The following is a 24,762-nucleotide window of genomic DNA, read 5'->3' on the forward strand; positions in this document are numbered from 1 at the left end:
GTATGAGGTGGTCGGTGTTTGGGGTCGTCCAGGCTGTGCTGTATGAGGTGGTGGGTGGTTGGGGTCTCCCAGGCTGTGCTGTATGAGGTGGTGGGTGGTTGGGGTCGTCTAGGCTGTGCTGTATGAGGTGGTGGGTGGTTGGGGTATCCCAGGCTGTGATGTATGAGGTGGTCAGTGGTGGGGTCTTCCAGGCTGTGCTGTATGAGGTGGTGGGTGGTTTGGGTCTTCCAGGCTGTGCTGTATGAGGTGGTGGGTGGTTGGGGTCTCCCAGACTGTGATGTATGAGGTGGTCAGTGGTTGGGATCTTCCAGGCTGTGCTGTATGAGGTGGTCAGTGGTTGGGGTCGTCCAGGCTGTGCTGTATGAGGTGGTGGGTGGTTGGGGTCTCCCAGGCTGTGCTGTATGAGGTGGTGGGTGGTTGGGATCTCCCAGGCTGTGCTGTATGAGGTGGTCGGTGGTTGGGGTCGTCCAGGCTGTGCTGTATGAGGTGGTGGGTGGTTGGGGTCTCCCAGGCTGTGCTGTATGAGGTGGTGGGTGGTTGGGGTCGTCTAGGCTGTGCTGTATGAGGTGGTGGGTGGTTGGGGTCTCCCAGACTGTGATGTATGAGGTGGTCAGTGGTTGGGATCTTCCAGGCTGTGCTGTATGAGGTGGTCAGTGGTTGGGGTCGTCCAGGCTGTGCTGTATGAGGTGGTGGGTGGTTGGGGTCTCCCAGGCTGTGCTGTATGAGGTGGTGGGTGGTTGGGGTCTCCCAGGCTGTGCTGTATGAGGTGGTCGGTGGTTGAGTTCTCCCAGGCTGTGCTGTATGAGGTGGTGGGTGGTTGGGGTCGTCCAGGCTGTGCTGTATGAGGTGGTGGGTGGTTGGGATCTCTCAGGCTGTGCTGTATGAGGTGGTCAGTGGTTGGGGTCTTCCAGGCTGTGATGTATGAGATGGTGGGTGGTTGGGGTCTCCCAGGCTATGATGTATGAGGTGGTCGGTGTTTGGGGTCGTCCAGGCTGTGCTGTATGAGGTGGTCAGTGGTTGGGGTCTTCCAGGCTGTGATGTATGAGGTGGTGGGTGGTTGGGGTCTCCCAGGCTGTGCTGTATGAGGTGGTGGGTGGTTGGGGTATCCCAGGCTGTGCTGTATGAGGTGGTCAGTGGTTGGGGTCGTCTAGGCTGTGCTGTATGAGGTGGTGGGTGGTTGGGGTATCCCAGGCTGTGATGTATGAGGTGGTCAGTGGTGGGGTCTTCCAGGCTGTGCTGTATGAGGTGGTGGGTGGTTTGGGTCTTCCAGGCTGTGCTGTATGAGGTGGTGGGTGGTTGGGGTCTCCCAAACTGTGATGTATGAGGTGGTCAGTGGTTGGGATCTTCCAGGCTGTGCTGTATGAGGTGGTCAGTGGTTGGGGTCATCCAGGCTGTGCTGTATGAGGTGGTGGGTGGTTGGGGTCTCCCAGGCTGTGCTGTATGAGGTGGTGGGTGGTTGGGATCTCCCAGGCTGTGCTGTATGAGGTGGTCAGTGGTTGGGGTCTCCCAGGCTGTGCTGTATGAGGTGGTCGGTGGTTGGGGTCGTCCAGGCTGTGCTGTATGAGGTGGTGGGTGGTTGGGATCTCCCAGGCTATGCTGTATGAGGTGGTCGGTGGTTGAGGTCTCCCAGGCTGTGCTGTATGAGGTGGTGGGTGGTTGGGGTCGTCCAGGCTGTGCTGTATGAGGTGGTGGGTGGTTGGGATCTCTCAGGCTTTGCTGTATGAGGTGGTCAGTGGTTGGGGTCTTCAAGGCTGTGATGTATGAGATGGTGGGTGGTTGGGGTCTCCCAGGCTGTGCTGTATGAGGTGGTGGGTGGTTGAGGTATCCCAGGCTGTGCTGTATGAGGTGGTCAGTGGTTGGGGTCGTCCAGGCTGTGCTGTATGAGGTGGTGGGTGGTTGGGGTCGTCCAGGCTGTGCTGTATGAGGTGGTGGGTGGTTGGGATCTCCCAGGCTGTGCTGTATGAGGTGGTCAGTGGTTGGGGTCGTCCAGGCTGTGCTGTATGAGGTGGTGGGTGGTTGGGATCTCTCAGGCAGTGCTGTATGAGGTGGTCAGTGGTTGGGGTCTTCCAGGCTGTGATGTATGAGATGGTGGGTGGTTGGGGTCTCCCAGGCTATGATGTATGAGGTGGTCGGTGTTTGGGGTCGTCCAGGCTGTGCTGTATGAAGTGGTGGGTGGTTGGGGTCTCCCAGGCTGTGCTGTATGAGGTGGTGGGTGGTTGGGGTATCCCAGGCTGTGCTGTATGAGGTGGTCAGTGGTTGGGGTCATCTAGGCTGTGCTGTATGAGGTGATGGGTGGTTGGGATCTCTCATGCAGTGCTGTATGAGGTGGTCAGTGGTTGGGGTCTTCCAGGCTGTGATGTATGAGATGGTGGGTGGTTGGGGTCTCCCAGGCTGTGATGTATGAGGTGGTCGGTGTTTGGGGTCGTCCAGGCTGTGCTGTATGAGGTGGTGGGTGGTTGGGGTCTCCCAGGCTGTGCTGTATGACGTGGTCAGTGGTTGGGGGCTGTCCAGGCTGTGCTGTATGAGGTGGTAGGTGGTTGGGGTCTCCCAGGCTGTGCTGTATGAGGTGGTGGGTGGTTGGGGTCTCCCAGGCTGTGCTGTATGAGGTGGTGGGTGGTTGGGGTCTCCCAGGCTGTGCTGTATGAGGTGGTGGGTGGTTGGGGTCTCCCAGGCTGTGCTGTATGAGGTGGTCAGTGGTTGGGGTCGTCCAGGCTGTGCTGTATGAGGTGGTCGGTGTTTGGGGTCGTCCAGGCTGTGCTGTATGAGGTGGTGGGTGGTTGGGGTCTCCCAGGCTGTGCTGTATGAGGTGGTGGGTGGTTGGGGTCTTCCAGGCTGTGCTGTATGAGGTGGTGGGTGGTTTGGGTCTTCCAGGCTGTGCTGTATGGAGGGGGTGGGTGGTTGGGGTCTTCCAGGCTGTGCTGTATGGAGGGGGTGGGTGGTTGGGGTCTCCTATGTTGTTGGTTGGGGGGGCTTTTTTCCAGGACACTTTGGTTTGAGGCAGACACAATAGTCAGGAAGGGTTGGGGGGCAGGTCGGTGGGGACCCTGTTGTCTCGCGTGCTGCAGGCTTCTATATCCGGTTCTGGCTGCGGGACAATAGGACATTCCTGGAATATTCACATCTTCTGGCGTCTTGAAATAAAACTTCAAGTGACGATGAGATGAGAGGATCCTGGAGGCAAAGTGCTTAACCCCATCCATGCCAGTCGGCTGGTACACTGTGTATATTATGGGCTGTTTACTGGTCTGTGATCACCTTCATCTCCATGGTATCAGAGTATATATTGGGCAGATCACCGCACTGCGATGGCCGCAACCATCAAAACCGCTACACCCCAAGTATTGCTGCCTTCAGTTAGCAGCCAATCAGCAGTCAAGGGGTTAATGTCATGCCAGACAATAAGGGCTACAAATTACAGGAAAGAAAGGACAATATGGGGGGTAATATAGAATCTTACCAGACTCCTCCTGATAGGAGTTATACACTCACCCTTGGCAGGTCGCTGAGGAGACCTGCTCTGTCATCATGGAGCCGTTGCCCAGTCTTCTGTTATGTAGCTGTGACTGCCAGGTCCACCATCAGGGTGCTTAGCTCTGTTGTCGTCGGGAAGTATTGGCCGGTCGTCGGGGGGAGGCCCGGCCGTCGGGGGGGGGAGGCCCGGCCGTCGGGGGGGGGGGAGGCCCGGCCGTCGGGGGGGGGGAGGCCCGGCCGTCGGGGGGGGGGGGAGGCCCGGCCGTCGGGGGGGGAGGCCCGGCCGTCGGGGGGGGAGGCCCGGCCGTCGGGGGGGGAGGCCCGGCCGTCGGGGGGGAGGCCCGGCCGTCGGGGGGAGGCCCCTAAGATGGTGATAATCTCTTAAACGTGGGGCACATAGTTAAAAACTGAAAACAAATGCTGGCTCAGTACGAGGCCATGATGCCGCTCCTCCTCTCCCTGTAACATGCGGGGGCATATTTCGCACTAGTGATGGATCCGAGTCACTGGACTTCTTCACATGTTTATGCTTTTCTCCTTAGGGCCGTTTTCACGTATGAGAAGAAATGGAGCCTGAAGCTGCTGGACTCCGGAGGTGAGCGTTATAGAAGTTAGTGTGTGTCCTCCATACTTATCACAGCCATTGCCCGATTGCTGGGTTTTCCTGGCTCTAGTTTTATATTTACCACCGAGGGCTCCAGGGAGTTCAGTATGGTAGGAAGAACATGAGAAACTTCTTTCAGTCTATGTAATAATGCAATGGTGGCACCTCATGGATCACAGGTGGATTGGGCACAGCAATCCTGGAGGAATAGACGTCTGCAGATATGGAAGGCTCATCTGGCACAACAATGCTGGAGGAACGGATATCTTTGGGTATGGAGAGCTCCTCTAACACAGCAATGCCGGAGGATGGACATCTACGGTGTGGAGAGCTCCTCTAACACAGCAATGCCGGAGGATGGACATCTGCGGTGTGGAGAGCCCCTATGTCACAGCAATGCCGGAGGACTGGATATCTGCGGTGTGGGGAGCCCCTATGTCACAGCAATGCCGGAGGACTGGATATCTGCGGTGTGGAGAGCTCCTATGGCACAACAAGACTGGAGGACTGGATGTTTGTGGTGTGGAGAGCTCCTCTGGTAATGCTGCGTTCATGTATGGGGTGGAGACACAGATTAGATATTAGAAAAAACTTTTTGACAGTGAGGGTGATCAACGAGTGGAACTGGCGGCCACGAGAGGTGGTGAGGTCTCCTTCAATGGAAGTCTTTAAAAAGAGGTTGGACGGACATCTGTCTGGGATGATTTAGTGAATCCTGCTTTGAGCAGGGGGTTGGACTAGAGAGGTCCCTAACTCCAGTCCTCGAGGCCCACCAACAGTGCAGGTTTTTGGATTTCCTTAGTATTGCACAGGTGTTAATGTAATTACCTGCCCAGGTGCTGGTTCCAACAGCAGTGCAATGCTAAGGAAATCCTGAAAACATGCACTGTTGGTGGGCCTTGAGGACTGGAGTTGGGGAACCAGATGACTGTTCCCATCCAACTCTACCATTCTATGTATGATGATGCGATTCCCTTATTGGCCTCTTTAGTGTCCCTTAGTTGTGAATTTCTCACCCAGGCTGGGATCTATATTGATTTTGGGGTACGTCAGTAAAAATGGATTCACATTAAGGGGCTTGTGTGCATGTTCTGGAGAAGGTACATAACCTGCCTGCACCTCCACATGCAGAATATGGACACCAAGTCGGACACCTGGAACCTTCAGCTATGAATAGCCTATGTGAGGAACTGGTCCATGTAGCTGCAGCTGGACCTCTGGTGGTGTCTTCAATGATTGATGGCGACTTTCTTGTACGATTCTAATGATTAGTAAAAGCAGCCATGGTTACTTGTGTGAGTGGTAAAGCTTGAGACACGGCCAATGATTTACTGAGTCTCCACAAGTCTATGACCATGTCACGCAGCAAACATCCCCGTCCTGCACTCAGGATCTCTTGCTCCGTGCATGATGGCCATCATCATTCACTGTGGGAATGTGCAGATACTATCTGAGGTTCCCACACTGCTCCAAATAAGAAAATGTCTGTGGGAAGATGACAATTCCAAGTGTAGATACTCCTTCCGCTACTCTTGTAGACGCTATCTACCCACAGACCTCTGTCTCCATTTACATCGGCATATATGTGAACCAAGAGGATGCTGGTTCTTATCTCCTGAGAATCCAAGCCCCGACCTCTACGATTCATCCCATCTTTCATGTGTGGTCATAACAATCTGTGGATGGTAGTTTCCATCCATCCAATCCCCGGAAACTGTTCGGGATTTTCTCACGTATGAAATAATATGGGATGTCGGATGTTGTCTTCCGGGATTAAGTAGTCCTTCCCGTTATAATACAGTCCTGCAGCCTCCTGTCCTGGGAATCTACAGGGAGGAAGGATCATGCCCTCATCCTCACTCACAGCTGGGACAGTTCACCAGCCATACCCCCCACGCCTGCTATATAAACACCAGCACCCCCTCCTCACATTCCCCGGGTGACTTGTGCTAATGGCCGCAGTGTCCTGTAAACATTGTTTTCCTCCTATTTTACACTTCCCCAAGATTTGTGCTTCCTTCTCTTCATTCTGATTTATTGGAGATATATACATGTCTGTCCCTGAGAATGTGAAGGACACGAGAAGGGAGAGCTCAGATGAGGAGCATCCAAAAAAGTCCCTGGAAACGTGCAGGACATCAGGTAACGCATCGGATGAGGAGAAACAGAAATAGCCCCTGGGAACGTGCAGGACACTAGGTGAGGCCTTAGACAACGAGTATCCAAAAAGTGTCTGATAATGTGCAGGACACAAGATGAGGCCTCAGATGAGGAGCATCCTAAAAAGTCTCTGATAATATGCAGAACACCAGGTGAGGCCTTAGATGAGGAGAAACCGAACTAGCCCTCGTGAACGTACAAGACACAATAGATGAGGCCTTAGACAAGTAATATCTAAAAAAAAAGTCTCCGCTAATGTCCAAAACACCAGGTGAGGCCTCAAATGAGGAGCATCCTAAAAAGTCTCCGCTAATGTGCAAAACACCAGGTGAGGCCTCAGATGAGGAACATCCTAAAAAGTCTCCGCTAATGTCCAAAACACCAGGTGAGGCCTCAGATGAGGCGCATCCTAAAAAGTCTCCGCTAATGTCCAAAACACCAGGTGAGGCCTCAGATGAGGAGCATCCTAAAAAGTCTCCGCTAATGTCCAAAACACCAGGTGAGGCCTCAGATGAGGCGCATCCTAAAAAGTCTCTTCAAAACACCAGGTGAGGCCTTAGATGAGGAGAAACTGAAATAGCCCCTGGGAACGTACAAGACACTAGTGATGAGGCCTTAGTCAAGGAGTAGCCAAAAAAATAAGTCTCAGATAATGTGCAGGACACAAGATGAGGCCTCAGATGAGGAGCAACCAAAAAAAGTCCTTGGTAATGTACAGGACATAAGCGATGAAGCCTCATACGAGGATTGTCTAAAAATGTCCCCAGGAATGTGCAGGACAAGAGGGGAGGCCACAGACCAGAAACATCCAAAAAGTTTTCGGGAATGCGGAATTGATCAAGAGGGAATGCACAGGAAGGGAAATAATGTGCAGCAAGGGGCGGGGAGGGAAGCACAGTGGGGCAAGAGGCGGGAGGGAAAGCGGGGCAAAGGGAGGGAAAGTGCAAGGAAGGTAATGCACGGTGGGCTAAAGGGATGGAGAGGAAATTGGAGTAAGCACGAGAAGGTAACGCGGTGGGGCAAGTGAGGAAACATATGGCGGAGAGGTTATGTGCAGCAGAGTGCAAGACTGCGAGGTGTCGTGGGGCAAGCAAGGGACACTGGGCATGGAGCAGGGAGGTAACACTGGGAAGAGATGGGAGGGAACACACAGCAGTGCAAAGAGGAGCGGCGGGAACGCGTGGCGGAGGGTAATTGGAGGGGTGGTGGCGCAGGGTACCCAGAGAACTTGGGAGGAGGGGAATGCAGGGCAAGAGGTGGGGAGAGAAGCAGGGCAAGGGGAGAGGCGGAAGCAAACTTTAAATGCTTGAGACTGAGAGGCTCAAAATATCGTTACCTCCTCCTTTCACCCTCTTGACCTAAACGTCCCCAGTAGATACGAAGGTGCTGTACACAATGGACGACAGAAAACGTTTTCAACTTTTACGAATATTCTTTGGGTGGGATGGATTTAGCAATGAACGGTCTAAAGCTCCGTCACAGGGGTTCACCCATGCGTGGCACACGTGTCCCCCACTTCTATCTTTTCAACATGACAATCAAGAAAATCTTGCTAAGCACCTTTATTAGATGAGACATCACAACATTGAGAAGAATGGATGATCCTAAAACCATAAAATACCAAGAAGTTCACACACAAGTCTGGGGAAAGACCCCCACCCCAGCGTTCTCACGGGAGCACAAGATGGATCTTCTTTCCTTGGAGGAGCGCTGTCGTGTGGATTGAGGATTCTGATTCTCCATGGTCACTGATCCGGTACCACCTGAAGGACTGTAACAGTCAGCCACACTAATGAGGTTGTCGGCCGCCCGTACTGAGGCACAGGAGCTTCTCTGTAGGTCAAGTTCACGGATCGACGGCAACAGTGGCATCACCTGAGAATTGATGGATCTTGGGGAGCTCCTTCTGGACCCAATGGCAGTAGAGAAGCGAGGCTGATGTGTGTAGACGCGGCAGCAGGTGGGATCGCCTCCAGAATCGACTGTAACTGATGGATTTATAATGGCCCCATAATGACACAATAGTTTACAGTAACGAAGCGCCAGAGCGCTAAGTACCACAGCCGTGTTCTACATCAGGATCAGCCGCCAAATCCCCGTCATTCCCTAAGGAGCTGCCGGGCATGAACCATTAATTGTACCGTAATTGTACCGGATCTGCTAATATTCCCTACACATGGAGCAGAATATATCCAGGCAAGAAGGAAGGCACTAATTAGTGATAGAGGGGAGCGGAGGACCCCTGAAAAAACCTCAGTCTATTATGTGTTACACATGGACCCATCGCACCACATCCTGCACGCGCAGGACTCACCGCTATTGCATCCTAGTGGAGGACTGACCCCTGGTGGTCAAACTGAGGAGTACACGAACACCGGCTGTAGACTAGAACATCTGTGAACACCAAGACCAGGGGTGCACGCATGTGTGATGTGTGTATTATAACCAGGGGTGCACGCATGTGTGATGTGTGTATTATAACCAGGGGTGCACGCATGTGTGATGTGTGTATTATAACCAGGGGTGCACGCATGTGTGATGTGTGTATTATGACCAGGGGTGCACGCATGTGTGATGTGTGTATTATGACCAGGGGTGCACGCATGTGTGATGTGTGTATTATGACCAGGGGTGCACGCATGTGTGATGTGTGTATTATGACCAGGGGTGCACGCATGTGTGATGTGTGTATTATAACCAGGGGTGCACGCATGTGTGATGTGTGTATTATAACCAGGGGTGCACGCATGTGTGATGTGTGTATTATGACCAGGGGTGCACGCATGTGTGATGTGTGTATTATAACCAGGGGTGCACGCATGTGTGATGTGTGTATTATGACCAGGGGTGCACGCATGTGTGATGTGTGTATTATGACCAGGGGTGCACGCATGTGTGATGTGTGTATTATGACCAGGGGTGCACGCATGTGTGATGTGTGTATTATGACCAGGGGTGCACGCATGTGTGATGTGTGTATTATGACCAGGGGTGCACGCATGTGTGATGTGTGTATTATAACCAGGGGTGCACGCATGTGTGATGTGTGTATTATAACCAGGGGTGCACGCATGTGTGATGTGTGTATTCTAGAGGTATGTGATCTTTATAGTGTATATTATGGAGGTGTATGATTTTTGTAGTATGTATTATGGAGATTTGTGTATTATGGAGGTGTAGGACCTTTGTAGTGTATTATGGATATGTATGTAGTGTGTATAAATGGAGATCTGTGTATTATGGAGGTGTAGGACCTTTTGTAGTGTATTATGGAGATGTATGTAGTATGTATTATGGAGATCTGTGTATTATGGAGGTGTAGGACTTTTTTGTAGCGTGTATTATGGAGATGTATGTAGTGTGTATTATGGAGATCTGTGTATTATGGAGGTGTAGGACCTTTGTAGTGTATTATGGATATGTATGTAGTGTGTATTATGGTGATCTGTGTATTATGGAGGTGTAGGACCTTTTGTAGTGTATTATGGATCTGTATGTAGTATGTATTATGGAGATCTGTGTATTATGGAGGTGTAGGACCTTTTGTAGCGTGTATTATGGAGATGTATGTAGTGTGTATTATGGAGATCTGTGTATTATGGAGGTGTAGGACCTTTTTGTAGCGTGTATTATGGAGATGTATGTAGTGTGTATTATGGAGATCTGTGTATTATGGAGGTGTAGGACCTTTTGTAGCGTGTATTATGGAGATGTATGTAGTGTGTATTATGGAGATCTGTGTATTATGGAGGTGTAGGACCTTTGTAGTGTGTATTATGGAGATGGAACGCTCTACCTCAGCACATCAGACTCTCCCCTACCGTGGAAAGCTTCAAGAGGAACCTCAAGACCCACCTCTTCCAACAAGCCTACAACCTACAATAGCCCTCAGTCCAGTAGACCACTGCGCAACCAGCTCTGTCCTCACCTATCGTACCATCACCCACTCCCTGTAGACTGTGAGCCCTCGCGGGCAGGGTCCTCTCTCCTCCTGTACCAGTCTGTTATGTACTCTTAATGATTGTTGTACGTATACCCTTTCACTTGTAAAGCGCCATGGAATAAATGGCGCTATAATAATAAATAATAATAATAATAATAATAATGTATGTAGTGTGTATTATGGAGATCTGTGTATTATGGAGGTGTAGGACCTTTTTGTAGCGTGTATTATGGAGATGTATGTAGTGTGTATTATGGAGATCTGTGTATTATGGAGGTGTAGGACCTTTGTAGTGTGTATTATGGAGATGTATGTAGTGTGTATTATGGAGATCTGTGTATTATGGAGGTGTAGGACCTTTTGTAGCGTGTATTATGGAGATGTATGTAGTATGTATTATGGAGATCTGTGTATTATGGAGGTGTAGGACCTTTTGTAGCGTGTATTATGGAGATGTATGTAGTGTGTATTATGGAGATCTGTGTATTATGGAGGTGTAGGACCTTTTGTAGCGTGTATTATGGAGATGTATGTAGTATGTATTATGGAGATCTGTGTATTATGGAGGTGTAGGACCTTTTGTAGCGTGTATTATGGAGATGTATGTAGTGTGTATTATGGAGATCTGTGTATTATGGAGGTGTAGGACCTTTTGTAGCGTGTATTATGGAGATGTATGTAGTATGTATTATGGAGATCTGTGTATTATGGAGGTGTAGGACCTTTTGTAGCGTGTATTATGGAGATGTATGTAGTGTGTATTATGGAGATCTGTGTATTATGGAGGTGTAGGACCTTTTGTAGCGTGTATTATGGAGATGTATGTAGTGTGTATTATGGAGATCTGTGTATTATGGAGGTGTAGGACCTTTTGTAGCGTGTATTATGGAGATGTATGTAGTGTGTATTATGGAGATCTGTGTATTATGGAGGTGTAGGACCTTTTGTAGCGTGTATTATGGAGATGTATGTAGTGTGTATTATGGAGATCTGTGTATTATGGAGGTGTAGGACCTTTGTAGTGTGTATTATGGAGATGTATGTAGTGTGTATTATGGAGATCTGTGTATTATGGAGGTGTAGGACCTTTTGTAGCGTGTATTATGGATATGTATGTAGTGTGTATTATGGAGATCTGTGTATTATGGAGGTGTAGGACCTTTTGTAGCGTGTATTATGGAGATGTATGTAGTGTGTATTATGGAGATCTGTGTATTATGGAGGTGTAGGACCTTTTGTAGCGTGTATTATGGAGATGTATGTAGTGTGTATTATGGAGATCTGTGTATTATGGAGGTGTAGGACCTTTTGTAGCGTGTATTATGGAGATGTATGTAGTGTGTATTATGGAGATCTGTGTATTATGGAGGTGTAGGACCTTTGTAGTGTGTATTATGGAGATGTATGTAGTGTGTATTATGGAGATCTGTGTATTATGGAGGTGTAGGACCTTTTGTAGCGTGTATTATGGATATGTATGTAGTGTGTATTATGGAGATCTGTGTATTATGGAGGTGTAGGACCTTTTGTAGCGTGTATTATGGAGATGTATGTAGTGTGTATTATGGAGATCTGTGTATTATGGAGGTGTAGGACCTTTGTAGTGTGTATTAGAGTGGTGGTCTTCTCCCGACTTTAATAGGAATGTGTTTGCATCTCGCCCAGTAACGTGTGTGTTTTGTTTTTTTGTTTTTTTTGCAGTGGGAGGACTGGAGGAACTGACCAGAAAACTCAGTAAGAACCTCATCCAGTATGGACTGTGCCGAGTCCATGACCCCAATAGTGGGGTGCAGAGGGTCATCCTCATACACTGGGTATGTACCCTTACATGTGTGCTCCAGAATATAGACTACTGACCACAGATAGTGACCCCCAACTTTGAACAACCACAACTTGAGGCTTTTGTTCTTCTAGTGTGCACCTAACACTAATCCCCCCGACTGCATGCACCCCAATATCATTATACATCTATACATCATGTGGGGCTATAGCCTGGATCATGAGAAGCCCAAGACGCGACCACCATGTCTGGAAGTTAGAATGAGGATGGTGGTCCTGTGGATAGAATTAGCAGGATGGCACATTGAGGGAGCGATGATTTTGGGGTCTGCACCCCTATGCATATCTAAGCTTTCTATGCCTGTCAGGTCGGGGAGAATGTGGACGCCTCTCGGAAAGAAGTCACCATTCAGCATCTTCCCTCCATTCGCAGATTCTTCAAGGTGAGGACCTTCGCTATGTGGTGGGTTCTGGGGGAGTGACCCATTATGGTGACTGACCGGTGTTCTCCTCGATTGCTTCCTTGTAATTCTTGCCCTGATTGTGAGGTGGTCCTACGCTCCTGATTGACCCCATTATTCCTTCTTTCTGCTCATTTAGGAAGCAAATGTTCTACTGGGTGCTCAGAAGGTTGAAGATGTCACCCAGGAGCGGGTAGCACAGGCTTTGAGTCGGGTACCACCACCTGCCAGGGTCTTCCAAAAACCCCGGATCCCTGGATCTCGTGACGTGGTGGTAAGTCCTGGTTTGGTTGAACGGATCAAACTAAAGGCACTTTGCATGTACCTTGTCATACTGGTGGTAATGCTGGTATCTCTGGGTAATATATGGAGTAGTTTTTGATCAAATGCTGTATTCAGGGTACAAACTACATGAAGACCAACCCGGCGGCCGAGATGAAGATCAGCAGGAGGGAGGCATTCTGGCAGAGGTCAGAGGTGAGCAGCCGTGGGATCAGACCACTGCTGGGAGAACTCTGGGTCCATCCACTGTGTGTGTGTGTATGTGTGTGTGTGTGTGTGTGTGTGTGTGTGTGTGTGTAATACACACTACAAAGATCCCACACCTCCACAATACTCACTACAGAGATCACACCTCCACAATACTCACTACAGAGATCACACACCTCCACAATACTCACTACAGAGATCACACCTCCACAATACTCACTACAGAGATCACACACCTCCACAATACTCACTACAGAGATCACACACCTCCACAATACTCACTACAGAGATCACACACCTCCACAATACTCACTACAGAGATCACACACCTCCACAATACTTACTACAGAGATCACACCTCCACAATACTCACTACAGAGATCACACACCTCCACAATACTCACTACAAAGATCACACACCTCCACAATACTCACTACAGAGATCACACACCTCCACAATACTCACTACAGAGATCACACACCTCCACAATACTCACTACAGAGATCACACACCTCCACAATACTCACTACAGAGACCCTACACCTCCACAATACTCACTGCAGAGATCACACCTCCACAATACTCACTACAGAGACCCTACACCTCCACAATACTCACTACAGAGATCACACACCTCCACAATACTCAACTACAGAGACCCTACACCTACACAATACTCACTACAGAGATCACACACCTCCACAATACTCACTACAGAGATCACACACCTCCACAATACTCACTACAGAGATCCTACACAATACTCACTACAGAGATCCCACACCTCCACAATACTCACTACGTAGATCACACACCTCCACAATACTCACTACAGAGATCACACACCTCCACAATACTCACTACAGAGATCACACACCTCCACAATACTCACTACAGAGACCCTACACAATACTCACTACATAGATCCTACACCTCCACAATACTCACTACACAGATCACACACCTCCACAATACTCACTACAGAGATCACACACCTCCACAATACTCACTACAGAGATCACACCTCCACAATACTCACTACAGAGACCCTACACCTACACAGTACTCACTACAGAGATCCTACACCTCCACAATACTTACTACAAAGATCACACACCTCCACAATACTCACTACAGAGATCACACACCTCCACAATACTCACTACAGAGATCACACCTCCACAATACTCACTACAGAGACCCTACACCTACATAATACTCACTACAGAGATCCTACACCTCCACAATACTCACTACAGAGATCCTACACCTCCACAATACTCACTACAGAGATCGCACACCTCCACAATACTCACTACAGAGATCCTACACCTCCACAATACTCACTACAGAGATCCCACACCTCCACAATACTCACTACATAGATCCCACACCTCCACAATACTCACTACAGAGATCCTACACCTCCACAATACTCACTACAGAGATCCTACACCTCCACAATACTCACTACAGAGATCCTACACCTCCACAATACTCACTACAGAGATCCTACACCTCCACAATACTCACTACAGAGATCACACACCTCAATACTCACTACAGAGATCACACACCTCCACAATACTCACTACAGAGATCACACACCTCCACAATACTCACTACAGAGATCACACACCTCCACAATACTCACTACAGAGATCACACACCTCCACAATACTCACTACAGAGATCCTACACACCTCCACAATACTCACTACAGAGATCACACACCTCCACAATACTCACTACAGAGATCACACACCTCCACAATACTCACTACAGAGATCACACACCTCCACAATACTCACTACAGAGATCCTACACCTCCACAATACTCACTACAGAGATCCTACACCTCCACAATACTCACTACAGAGATCCTACACCTCCACAATACTCACTACAGAGATCCTACACCTCCACAATACTCACTACAGAGATCCTACACCTCCACAATACTCACTACAGAGATCCTACACCTCCACAATACTCACTACAGAGATCCTACACCTCCACAATACTCACTACAGAGATCCTACACCTCCACAATACTCACTACAGAGATCCTACACCTCCACAATACTCACTACAGAGATCCTACACCTCCACAATACTCACTACAGAGATCCTACACCTCCACAATACTCACTACAGAGATTCTACACCTCCACAATACTCACTACAGAGATCCTACACCTCCACAATACTCACTACAGAGATCCTACACCTCCACAATACTCACTACAGAGATCACACACCTCCACAATACTCACTACAGAGATCCTACACCTCCACAATACTCACTACAGAGATCACACACCTCCACAATACTCACTACAGAGATCCTACACCTCCACAATACTCACTACAGAGATCACACACCTCCACAATACTCACTACAGAGATCACACACCTCCACAATACTCACTACAGAGATCACACACCTCCACAATACTCACTACAGAGATCACACACCTCCACAATACTCACTACAGAGATCACACACCTCCACAATACTCACTACAGAGATCCTACACCTCCACAATACTCACTACAGAGATCCTACACCTCCACAATACTCACTACAGAGATCACACACCTCCACAATACTCACTACAGAGATCCTACACCTCCACAATACTCACTACAGAGATCCTACACCTCCACAATACACTACAGAGATCACACACCTCCACAATACTCACTACAGAGATCCTACACCTCCACACTACTCACTACAGAGATCCTACACCTCCACAATACTCACTACAGAGATCCTACACCTCCACAATACACTACAGAGATCACAAACCTCCACAATACTCACTACAGAGATCCTACACCTCCACAATACTCACTACAGAGATCACACACCTCCACAATACTCACTACAGAGATCCTACACCTCCACAATACTCACTACAGAGATCCTACACCTCCACAATACTCACTACAGAGATCACACACCTCCACAATACTCACTACAGAGATCACACACCTCCACAATACTCACTACAGAGATCCTACACCTCCACAATACTCACTACAGAGATCCCACACCTCCACAATACTCACTACATAGATCCCACACCTCCACAATACTCACTACAGAGATCCTACACCTCCACAATACTCACTACAGAGATCCTACACCTCCACAATACTCACTACAGAGATCCTACACCTCCACAATACTCACTACAGAGATCACACACCTCAATACTCACTACAGAGATCACACACCTCCACAATACACTACAGAGATCACACACCTCCACAATACTCACTACAGAGATCACACACCTCCACAATACTCACTACAGAGATCCTACACCTCCACAATACTCACTACAGAGATCACACACCTCCACAATACTCACTACAGAGATCACACACCTCCACAATACTCACTACAGAGATCACACACCTCCACAATACTCACTAGAGACCCTACACAATACTCACTACAGAGATCCTACACCTCCACAATACTCACTACAGAGATCCTACACCTCCACAATACACTACAGAGATCCTACACCTCCACAATACTCACTACAGAGATCACACACCTCCACAATACTCACTACAGAGATCACACACCTCCACAATACACTACAGAGATCACACACCTCCACAATACTCACTACAGAGATCCTACACCTCCACAATACACTACAGAGATCACACACCTCCACAATACTCACTACAGAGATCACACACCTCCACAATACTCACTAGAGACCCTACACAATACTCACTACAGAGATCCTACACCTCCACAATACTCACTACAGAGATCCTACACCTCCACAATACACTACAGAGATCCTACACCTCCACAATACTCACTACAGAGATCACACACCTCCACAATACTCACTACAGAGATCACACACCTCCACAATACTCACTACAGAGATCACACACCTCCACAATACACTACAGAGATCACACACCTCCACAATACTCACTACAGAGATCCTACACCTCCACAATACACTACAGAGATCACACACCTCCACAATACTCACTACAGAGATCCTACACCTCCACAATACTCACTACAGAGATCACACACCTCCACAATACTCACTACAGAGATCACACACCTCCACAATACTCACTACAGAGATCACACACCTCCACAATACTCACTACAGAGATCACACACCTCCACAATACTCACTACAGAGATCACACACCTCCACAATACTCACTACAGAGATCCTACACCTCCACAATACTCACTACAGAGATCACACACCTCCACAATACTCACTACAGAGATCCTACACCTACACAGTACTCACTACAGAGATCCTACACCTCCACAATACTCACTACAGAGATCACACACCTCCACAATACACTACAGAGATCACACACCTCCACAATACTCACTACAGAGATCACACACCTCCACAATACTCACTACAGAGATCCTACACCTCCACAATACTCACTACAGAGATCACACACCTCCACAATACTCACTACAGAGATCCTACACCTCCACAATACTCACTACAGAGATCACACACCTCCACAATACTCACTACAGAGATCACACACCTCCACAATACTCACTACAGAGATCACACACCTCCACAATACTCACTACAGAGATCACACACCTCCACAATACTCACTACAGAGATCCTACACCTCCACAATACTCACTACAGAGATCCTACACCTCCACAATACTCACTACAGAGATCCTACACCTCCACAATACTCACTACAGAGATCACACCTCCACAATACTCACTACAGAGATCCTACACCTCCACAATACTCACTACAGAGATCCTACACCTCCACAATACTCACTACAGAGATCCTACACCTCCACAATACACTACAGAGATCACACACCTCCACAATACTCACTACAGAGATCCTACACCTCCACAATACTCACTACAGAGATCCTACACCTCCACAATACTCACTACAGAGATCCTACACCTCCACAATACACTACAGAGATCAAACACCTCCACAATACTCACTACAGAGATCCTACACCTCCACAATACACTACAGAGATCACACACCTCCACAATACTCACTACAGAGATCCTACACCTCCACAATACTCACTACAGAGATCCTACACCTCCACAATACTCACTACAGAGATCACACACCTCCACAATACTCACTACAGAGATCACACACCTCCACAATACTCACTACAGAGATCACACACCTCCACAATACTCACTACAGAGATCACACACCTCCACAATACTCACTAGAGACCCTACACAATACTCACTACAGAGATCCTACACCTCCACAATACTCACTACAGAGATCCTACACCTCCACAATACTCACTACAGAGATCCTACACCTCCACAATACACTACAGAGATCCTACACCTCCACAATACTCACTACAGAGATCACACACCTCCACAATACTCACTACAGAGATCACACACCTCCACAATACTCACTACAGAGATCACACACCTCCACAATACACTACAGAGATCACACACCTCCACAATACTCACTACAGAGATCCTACACCTCCACAATACACTACAGAGATCACACACCTCCACAATACTCACTACAGAGATCCTACACCTCCACAATACTCACTACAGAGATCACACACCTCCACAATACTCACTACAGAGATCACACACCTCCACAATACTCACTACAGAGATCACACACCTCCACAATACTCACTACAGAGATCACACACCTCCACAATACTCACTACAGAGATCACACACCTCCACAATACTCACTACAGAGATCCTACACCTCCACAATACTCACTACAGAGATCCTACACCTACACAGTACTCACTACAGAGATCCTACACCTCCACAATACTCACTACAGAGATCACACACCTCCACAATACTCACTACAGAGATCCTACACCTCCACAGTACTCACTACAGAGATCCTACACCTCCACAATACTCACTACAGAGATCCTACACCTCCACAATACTCACTACAGAGATCCTACACCTCCACAATACTCACTACAGAGATCCTACACCTCCACAATACTCACTACAGAGATCCTACACCTCCACAATACTCACTACAGAGATCCTACACCTCCACAATACTCACTACAGAGATCCTACACCTCCACAATACTCACTACAGAGATCACACACCTCCACAATACTCACTACAGAGATCACACACCTCCACAATACTCACTACAGAGATCACACACCTCCACAATACTCACTACAGAGACCCTACACCTACACAGTACTCACTACAGAGATCCTACACCTCCACAATACTCACTACAGAGATCCCACACCTCCACAATACTCACTACAGAGATCACACACCTCCACAATACTCACTACAGAGATCACACACCTCCACAATACTCACTACAGAGATCACACACCTCCACAATACTCACTACAGAGATCACACACCTCCACAATACTCACTAGAGACCCTACACAATACTCACTACAGAGATCCTACACCTCCACAATACTCACTACAGAGATCCTACACCTCCACAATACTCACTACAGAGATCTTACACCTCCACAATACTCACTACAGAGATCCTACACCTCCACAATACACTACAGAGATCCTACACCTCCACAATACTCACTACAGAGATCCTACACCTCCACAATACTCACTACAGAGATCACACACCTCCACAATACTCACTACAGAGATCTTACACCTCCACAATACTCACTACAGAGATCCTACACCTCCACAATACACTACAGAGATCCTACACCTCCACAATACTCACTACAGAGATCACACACCTCCACAATACTCACTACAGAGATCACACACCTCCACAATACACTACAGAGATCACACACCTCCACAATACTCACTACAGAGATCACACACCTCCACAATACTCACTACAGAGATCACACACCTCCACAATACTCACTACAGAGATCACACACCTCCACAATACTCACTACAGAGATCACACACCTCCACAATACTCACTACAGAGATCCTACACCTCCACAATACTCACTACAGAGATCCTACACCTCCACAATACTCACTACAGAGATCCTACACCTCCACAATACTCACTACAGAGATCCTACACCTCCACAATACTCACTACAGAGATCCTACACCTCCACAATACTCACTACAGAGATCCTACACCTCCACAATACTCACTACAGAGATCCTACACCTCCACAATACTCACTACAGAGATCCTACACCTCCACAATACTCACTACAGAGATCACACACCTCCACAATACTCACTACAGAGATCCTACACCTCCACAATACTCACTACAGAGATCCTACACCTCCACAATACTCACTACAGAGATCACACACCTCCACAATACTCACTACAGAGATCACACACCTCCACAATACTCACTACAGAGATCACACACCTCCACAATACTCACTACAGAGATCCTACACCTCCACAATACTCACTACAGAGATCACACACCTCCACAATACTCACTACAGAGATCCTACACCTCCACAATACTCACTACAGAGATCACACACCTCCACAATACTCACTACAGAGATCACACACCTCCACAATACTCACTACAGAGATCACACACCTCCACAATACTCACTACAGAGATCACACACCTCCACAATACTCACTACAGAGATCACACACCTCCACAATACTCACTACAGAGATCCTACACCTCCACAATACTCACTACAGAGATCCTACACCTCCACAATACTCACTACAGAGATCCTACACCTCCACAATACTCACTACAGAGATCACACCTCCACAATACTCACTACAGAGATCCTACACCTCCACAATACTCACTACAGAGATCCTACACCTCCACAATACTCACTACAGAGATCCTACACCTCCACAATACTCACTACAGAGATCACACACCTCCACAATACTCACTACAGAGATCCTACACCTCCACAATACTCACTACAGAGATCCTACACCTCCACAATACTCACTACAGAGATCCTACACCTCCACAATACACTACAGAGATCAAACACCTCCACAATACTCACTACAGAGATCCTACACCTCCACAATACCACTACAGAGATCACACACCTCCACAATACTCACTACAGAGATCCTACACCTCCACAATACTCACTACAGAGATCCTACACCTCCACAATACTCACTACAGAGATCACACACCTCCACAATACTCACTACAGAGATCACACACCTCCACAATACTCACTACAGAGATCACACACCTCCACAATACTCACTACAGAGATCACACACCTCCACAATACTCACTACAGAGACCCTACACCACAATACTCACTACAGAGATCCTACACCTCCACAATACTCACTACAGAGATCCTACACCTCCACAATACTCACTACAGAGATCCTACACCTCCACAATACACTACAGAGATCCTACACCTCCACAATACTCACTACAGAGATCACACACCTCCACAATACTCACTACAGAGATCACACACCTCCACAATACTCACTACAGAGATCACACACCTCCACAATACACTACAGAGATCACACACCTCCACAATACTCACTACAGAGATCCTACACCTCCACAATACACTACAGAGATCACACACCTCCACAATACTCACTACAGAGATCCTACACCTCCACAATACTCACTACAGAGATCACACACCTCCACAATACTCACTACAGAGATCACACACCTCCACAATACTCACTACAGAGATCACACACCTCCACAATACTCACTACAGAGATCACACACCTCCACAATACTCACTACAGAGATCACACACCTCCACAATACTCACTACAGAGATCCTACACCTCCACAATACTCACTACAGAGATCCTACACCTACACAGTACTCACTACAGAGATCCTACACCTCCACAATACTCACTACAGAGATCACACACCTCCACAATACTCACTACAGAGATCCTACACCTCCACAAGTACTCACTACAGAGATCCTACACCTCCACAATACTCACTACAGAGATCCTACACCTCCACAATACTCACTACAGAGATCCTACACCTCCACAATACTCACTACAGAGATCCTACACCTCCACAATACTCACTACAGAGATCCTACACCTCCACAATACTCACTACAGAGATCCTACACCTCCACAATACTCACTACAGAGATCCTACACCTCCACAATACTCACTACAGAGATCACACACCTCCACAATACTCACTACAGAGATCACACACCTCCACAATACTCACTACAGAGATCACACACCTCCACAATACTCACTACAGAGACCCTACACCTACACAGTACTCACTACAGAGATCCTACACCTCCACAATACTCACTACAGAGATCCCACACCTCCACAATACTCACTACAGAGATCACACACCTCCACAATACTCACTACAGAGATCACACACCTCCACAATACTCACTACAGAGATCACACACCTCCACAATACTCACTACAGAGATCACACACCTCCACAATACTCACTAGAGACCCCTACACAATACTCACTACAGAGATCCTACACCTCCACAATACTCACTACAGAGATCCTACACCTCCACAATACTCACTACAGAGATCTTACACCTCCACAATACTCACTACAGAGATCCTACACCTCCACAATACACTACAGAGATCCTACACCTCCACAATACTCACTACAGAGATCCTACACCTCCACAATACTCACTACAGAGATCACACACCTCCACAATACTCACTACAGAGATCTACACCTCCACAATACTCACTACAGAGATCCTACACCTCCACAATACACTACAGAGATCCTACACCTCCACAATACTCACTACAGAGATCACACACCTCCACAATACTCACTACAGAGATCACACACCTCCACAATACACTACAGAGATCACACACCTCCACAATACTCACTACAGAGATCACACACCTCCACAATACTCACTACAGAGATCACACACCTCCACAATACTCACTACAGAGATCACACACCTCCACAATACTCACTACAGAGATCCTACACACCTCCACAATACTCACTACAGAGATCACACACCTCCACAATACTCACTACAGAGATCACACACCTCCACAATACTCACTACAGAGATCACACACCTCCACAATACTCACTACAGAGATCCTACACCTCCACAATACTCACTACAGAGATCCTACACCTCCACAATACTCACTACAGAGATCCTACACCTCCACAATACTCACTACAGAGATCCTACACCTCCACAATACTCACTACAGAGATCCTACACCTCCACAATACTCACTACAGAGATCCTACACCTCCACAATACTCACTACAGAGATCCTACACCTCCACAATACTCACTACAGAGATCCTACACCTCCACAATACTCACTACAGAGATCCTACACCTCCACAATACTCACTACAGAGATCCTACACCTCCACAATACTCACTACAGAGATTCTACACCTCCACAATACTCACTACAGAGATCCTACACCTCCACAATACTCACTACAGAGATCCTACACCTCCACAATACTCACTACAGAGATCACACACCTCCACAATACTCACTACAGAGATCCTACACCTCCACAATACTCACTACAGAGATCACACACCTCCACAATACTCACTACAGAGATCCTACACCTCCACAATACTCACTACAGAGATCACACACCTCCACAATACTCACTACAGAGATCACACACCTCCACAATACTCACTACAGAGATCACACACCTCCACAATACTCACTACAGAGATCACACACCTCCACAATACTCACTACAGAGATCACACACCTCCACAATACTCACTACAGAGATCCTACACCTCCACAATACTCACTACAGAGATCCTACACCTCCACAATACTCACTACAGAGATCACACACCTCCACAATACTCACTACAGAGATCCTACACCTCCACAATACTCACTACAGAGATCCTACACCTCCACAATACACTACAGAGATCACACACCTCCACAATACTCACTACAGAGATCCTACACCTCCACACTACTCACTACAGAGATCCTACACCTCCACAATACTCACTACAGAGATCCTACACCTCCACAATACACTACAGAGATCACAAACCTCCACAATACTCACTACAGAGATCCTACACCTCCACAATACTCACTACAGAGATCACACACCTCCACAATACTCACTACAGAGATCCTACACCTCCACAATACTCACTACAGAGATCCTACACCTCCACAATACTCACTACACTACACAGTACTCACTACAGAGATCCTACACCTCCACAATACTCACTACAGAGATCACACACCTCCACAATACTCACTACAGAGATCCTACACCTCCACAATACACTACAGAGATCACACACCTCCACAATACTCACTACAGAGATCCTACACCTCCACAATACTCACTACAGAGATCCTACACCTCCACAATACTCACTACAGAGATCCTACACCTCCACAATACACTACAGAGATCACACACCTCCACAATACTCACTACAGAGATCCTACACCTCCACAATACACTACAGAGATCACACACCTCCACAATACTCACTACAGAGATCCTACACCTACACAGTACTCACTACAGAGATCCTACACCTCCACAATACTCACTACAGAGATCACACACCTCCACAATACACTACAGAGATCACACACCTCCACAATACTCACTAGAGACCCTACACAATACTCACTACAGAGATCCTACACCTCCACAATACTCACTACAGAGATCCTACACCTCCACAATACTCACTACAGAGATCCTACACCTCCACAATACTCACTACAGAGATCCTACACCTCCACAATACTCACTACAGAG

The 24,762-nt window shown here is 47.7% G+C and overlaps 1 protein-coding gene across 1 annotated transcript in view; it reads left to right on the forward strand.

The window, feature by feature from the left end:
* Window positions 1–24,762, forward strand: part of LOC142303805 (uncharacterized) — a 100,045-nt gene that overhangs the window by 63,009 nt on the left and 12,274 nt on the right. The window contains exons 2-6 of the mRNA XM_075345548.1: window positions 4,014–4,066; window positions 11,880–11,992; window positions 12,326–12,400; window positions 12,558–12,692; window positions 12,818–12,895. Coding sequence (XP_075201663.1) covers window positions 4,014–4,066; window positions 11,880–11,992; window positions 12,326–12,400; window positions 12,558–12,692; window positions 12,818–12,895 — 454 coding nt within the window. The remainder of the gene's footprint in view (window positions 1–4,013; window positions 4,067–11,879; window positions 11,993–12,325; window positions 12,401–12,557; window positions 12,693–12,817; window positions 12,896–24,762) is intronic.

The sequence above is a fragment of the Anomaloglossus baeobatrachus genome, chromosome 1 (genome assembly GCF_048569485.1).
Source record: "Anomaloglossus baeobatrachus isolate aAnoBae1 chromosome 1, aAnoBae1.hap1, whole genome shotgun sequence".
NCBI lineage: Eukaryota > Metazoa > Chordata > Amphibia > Anura > Aromobatidae > Anomaloglossus > Anomaloglossus baeobatrachus.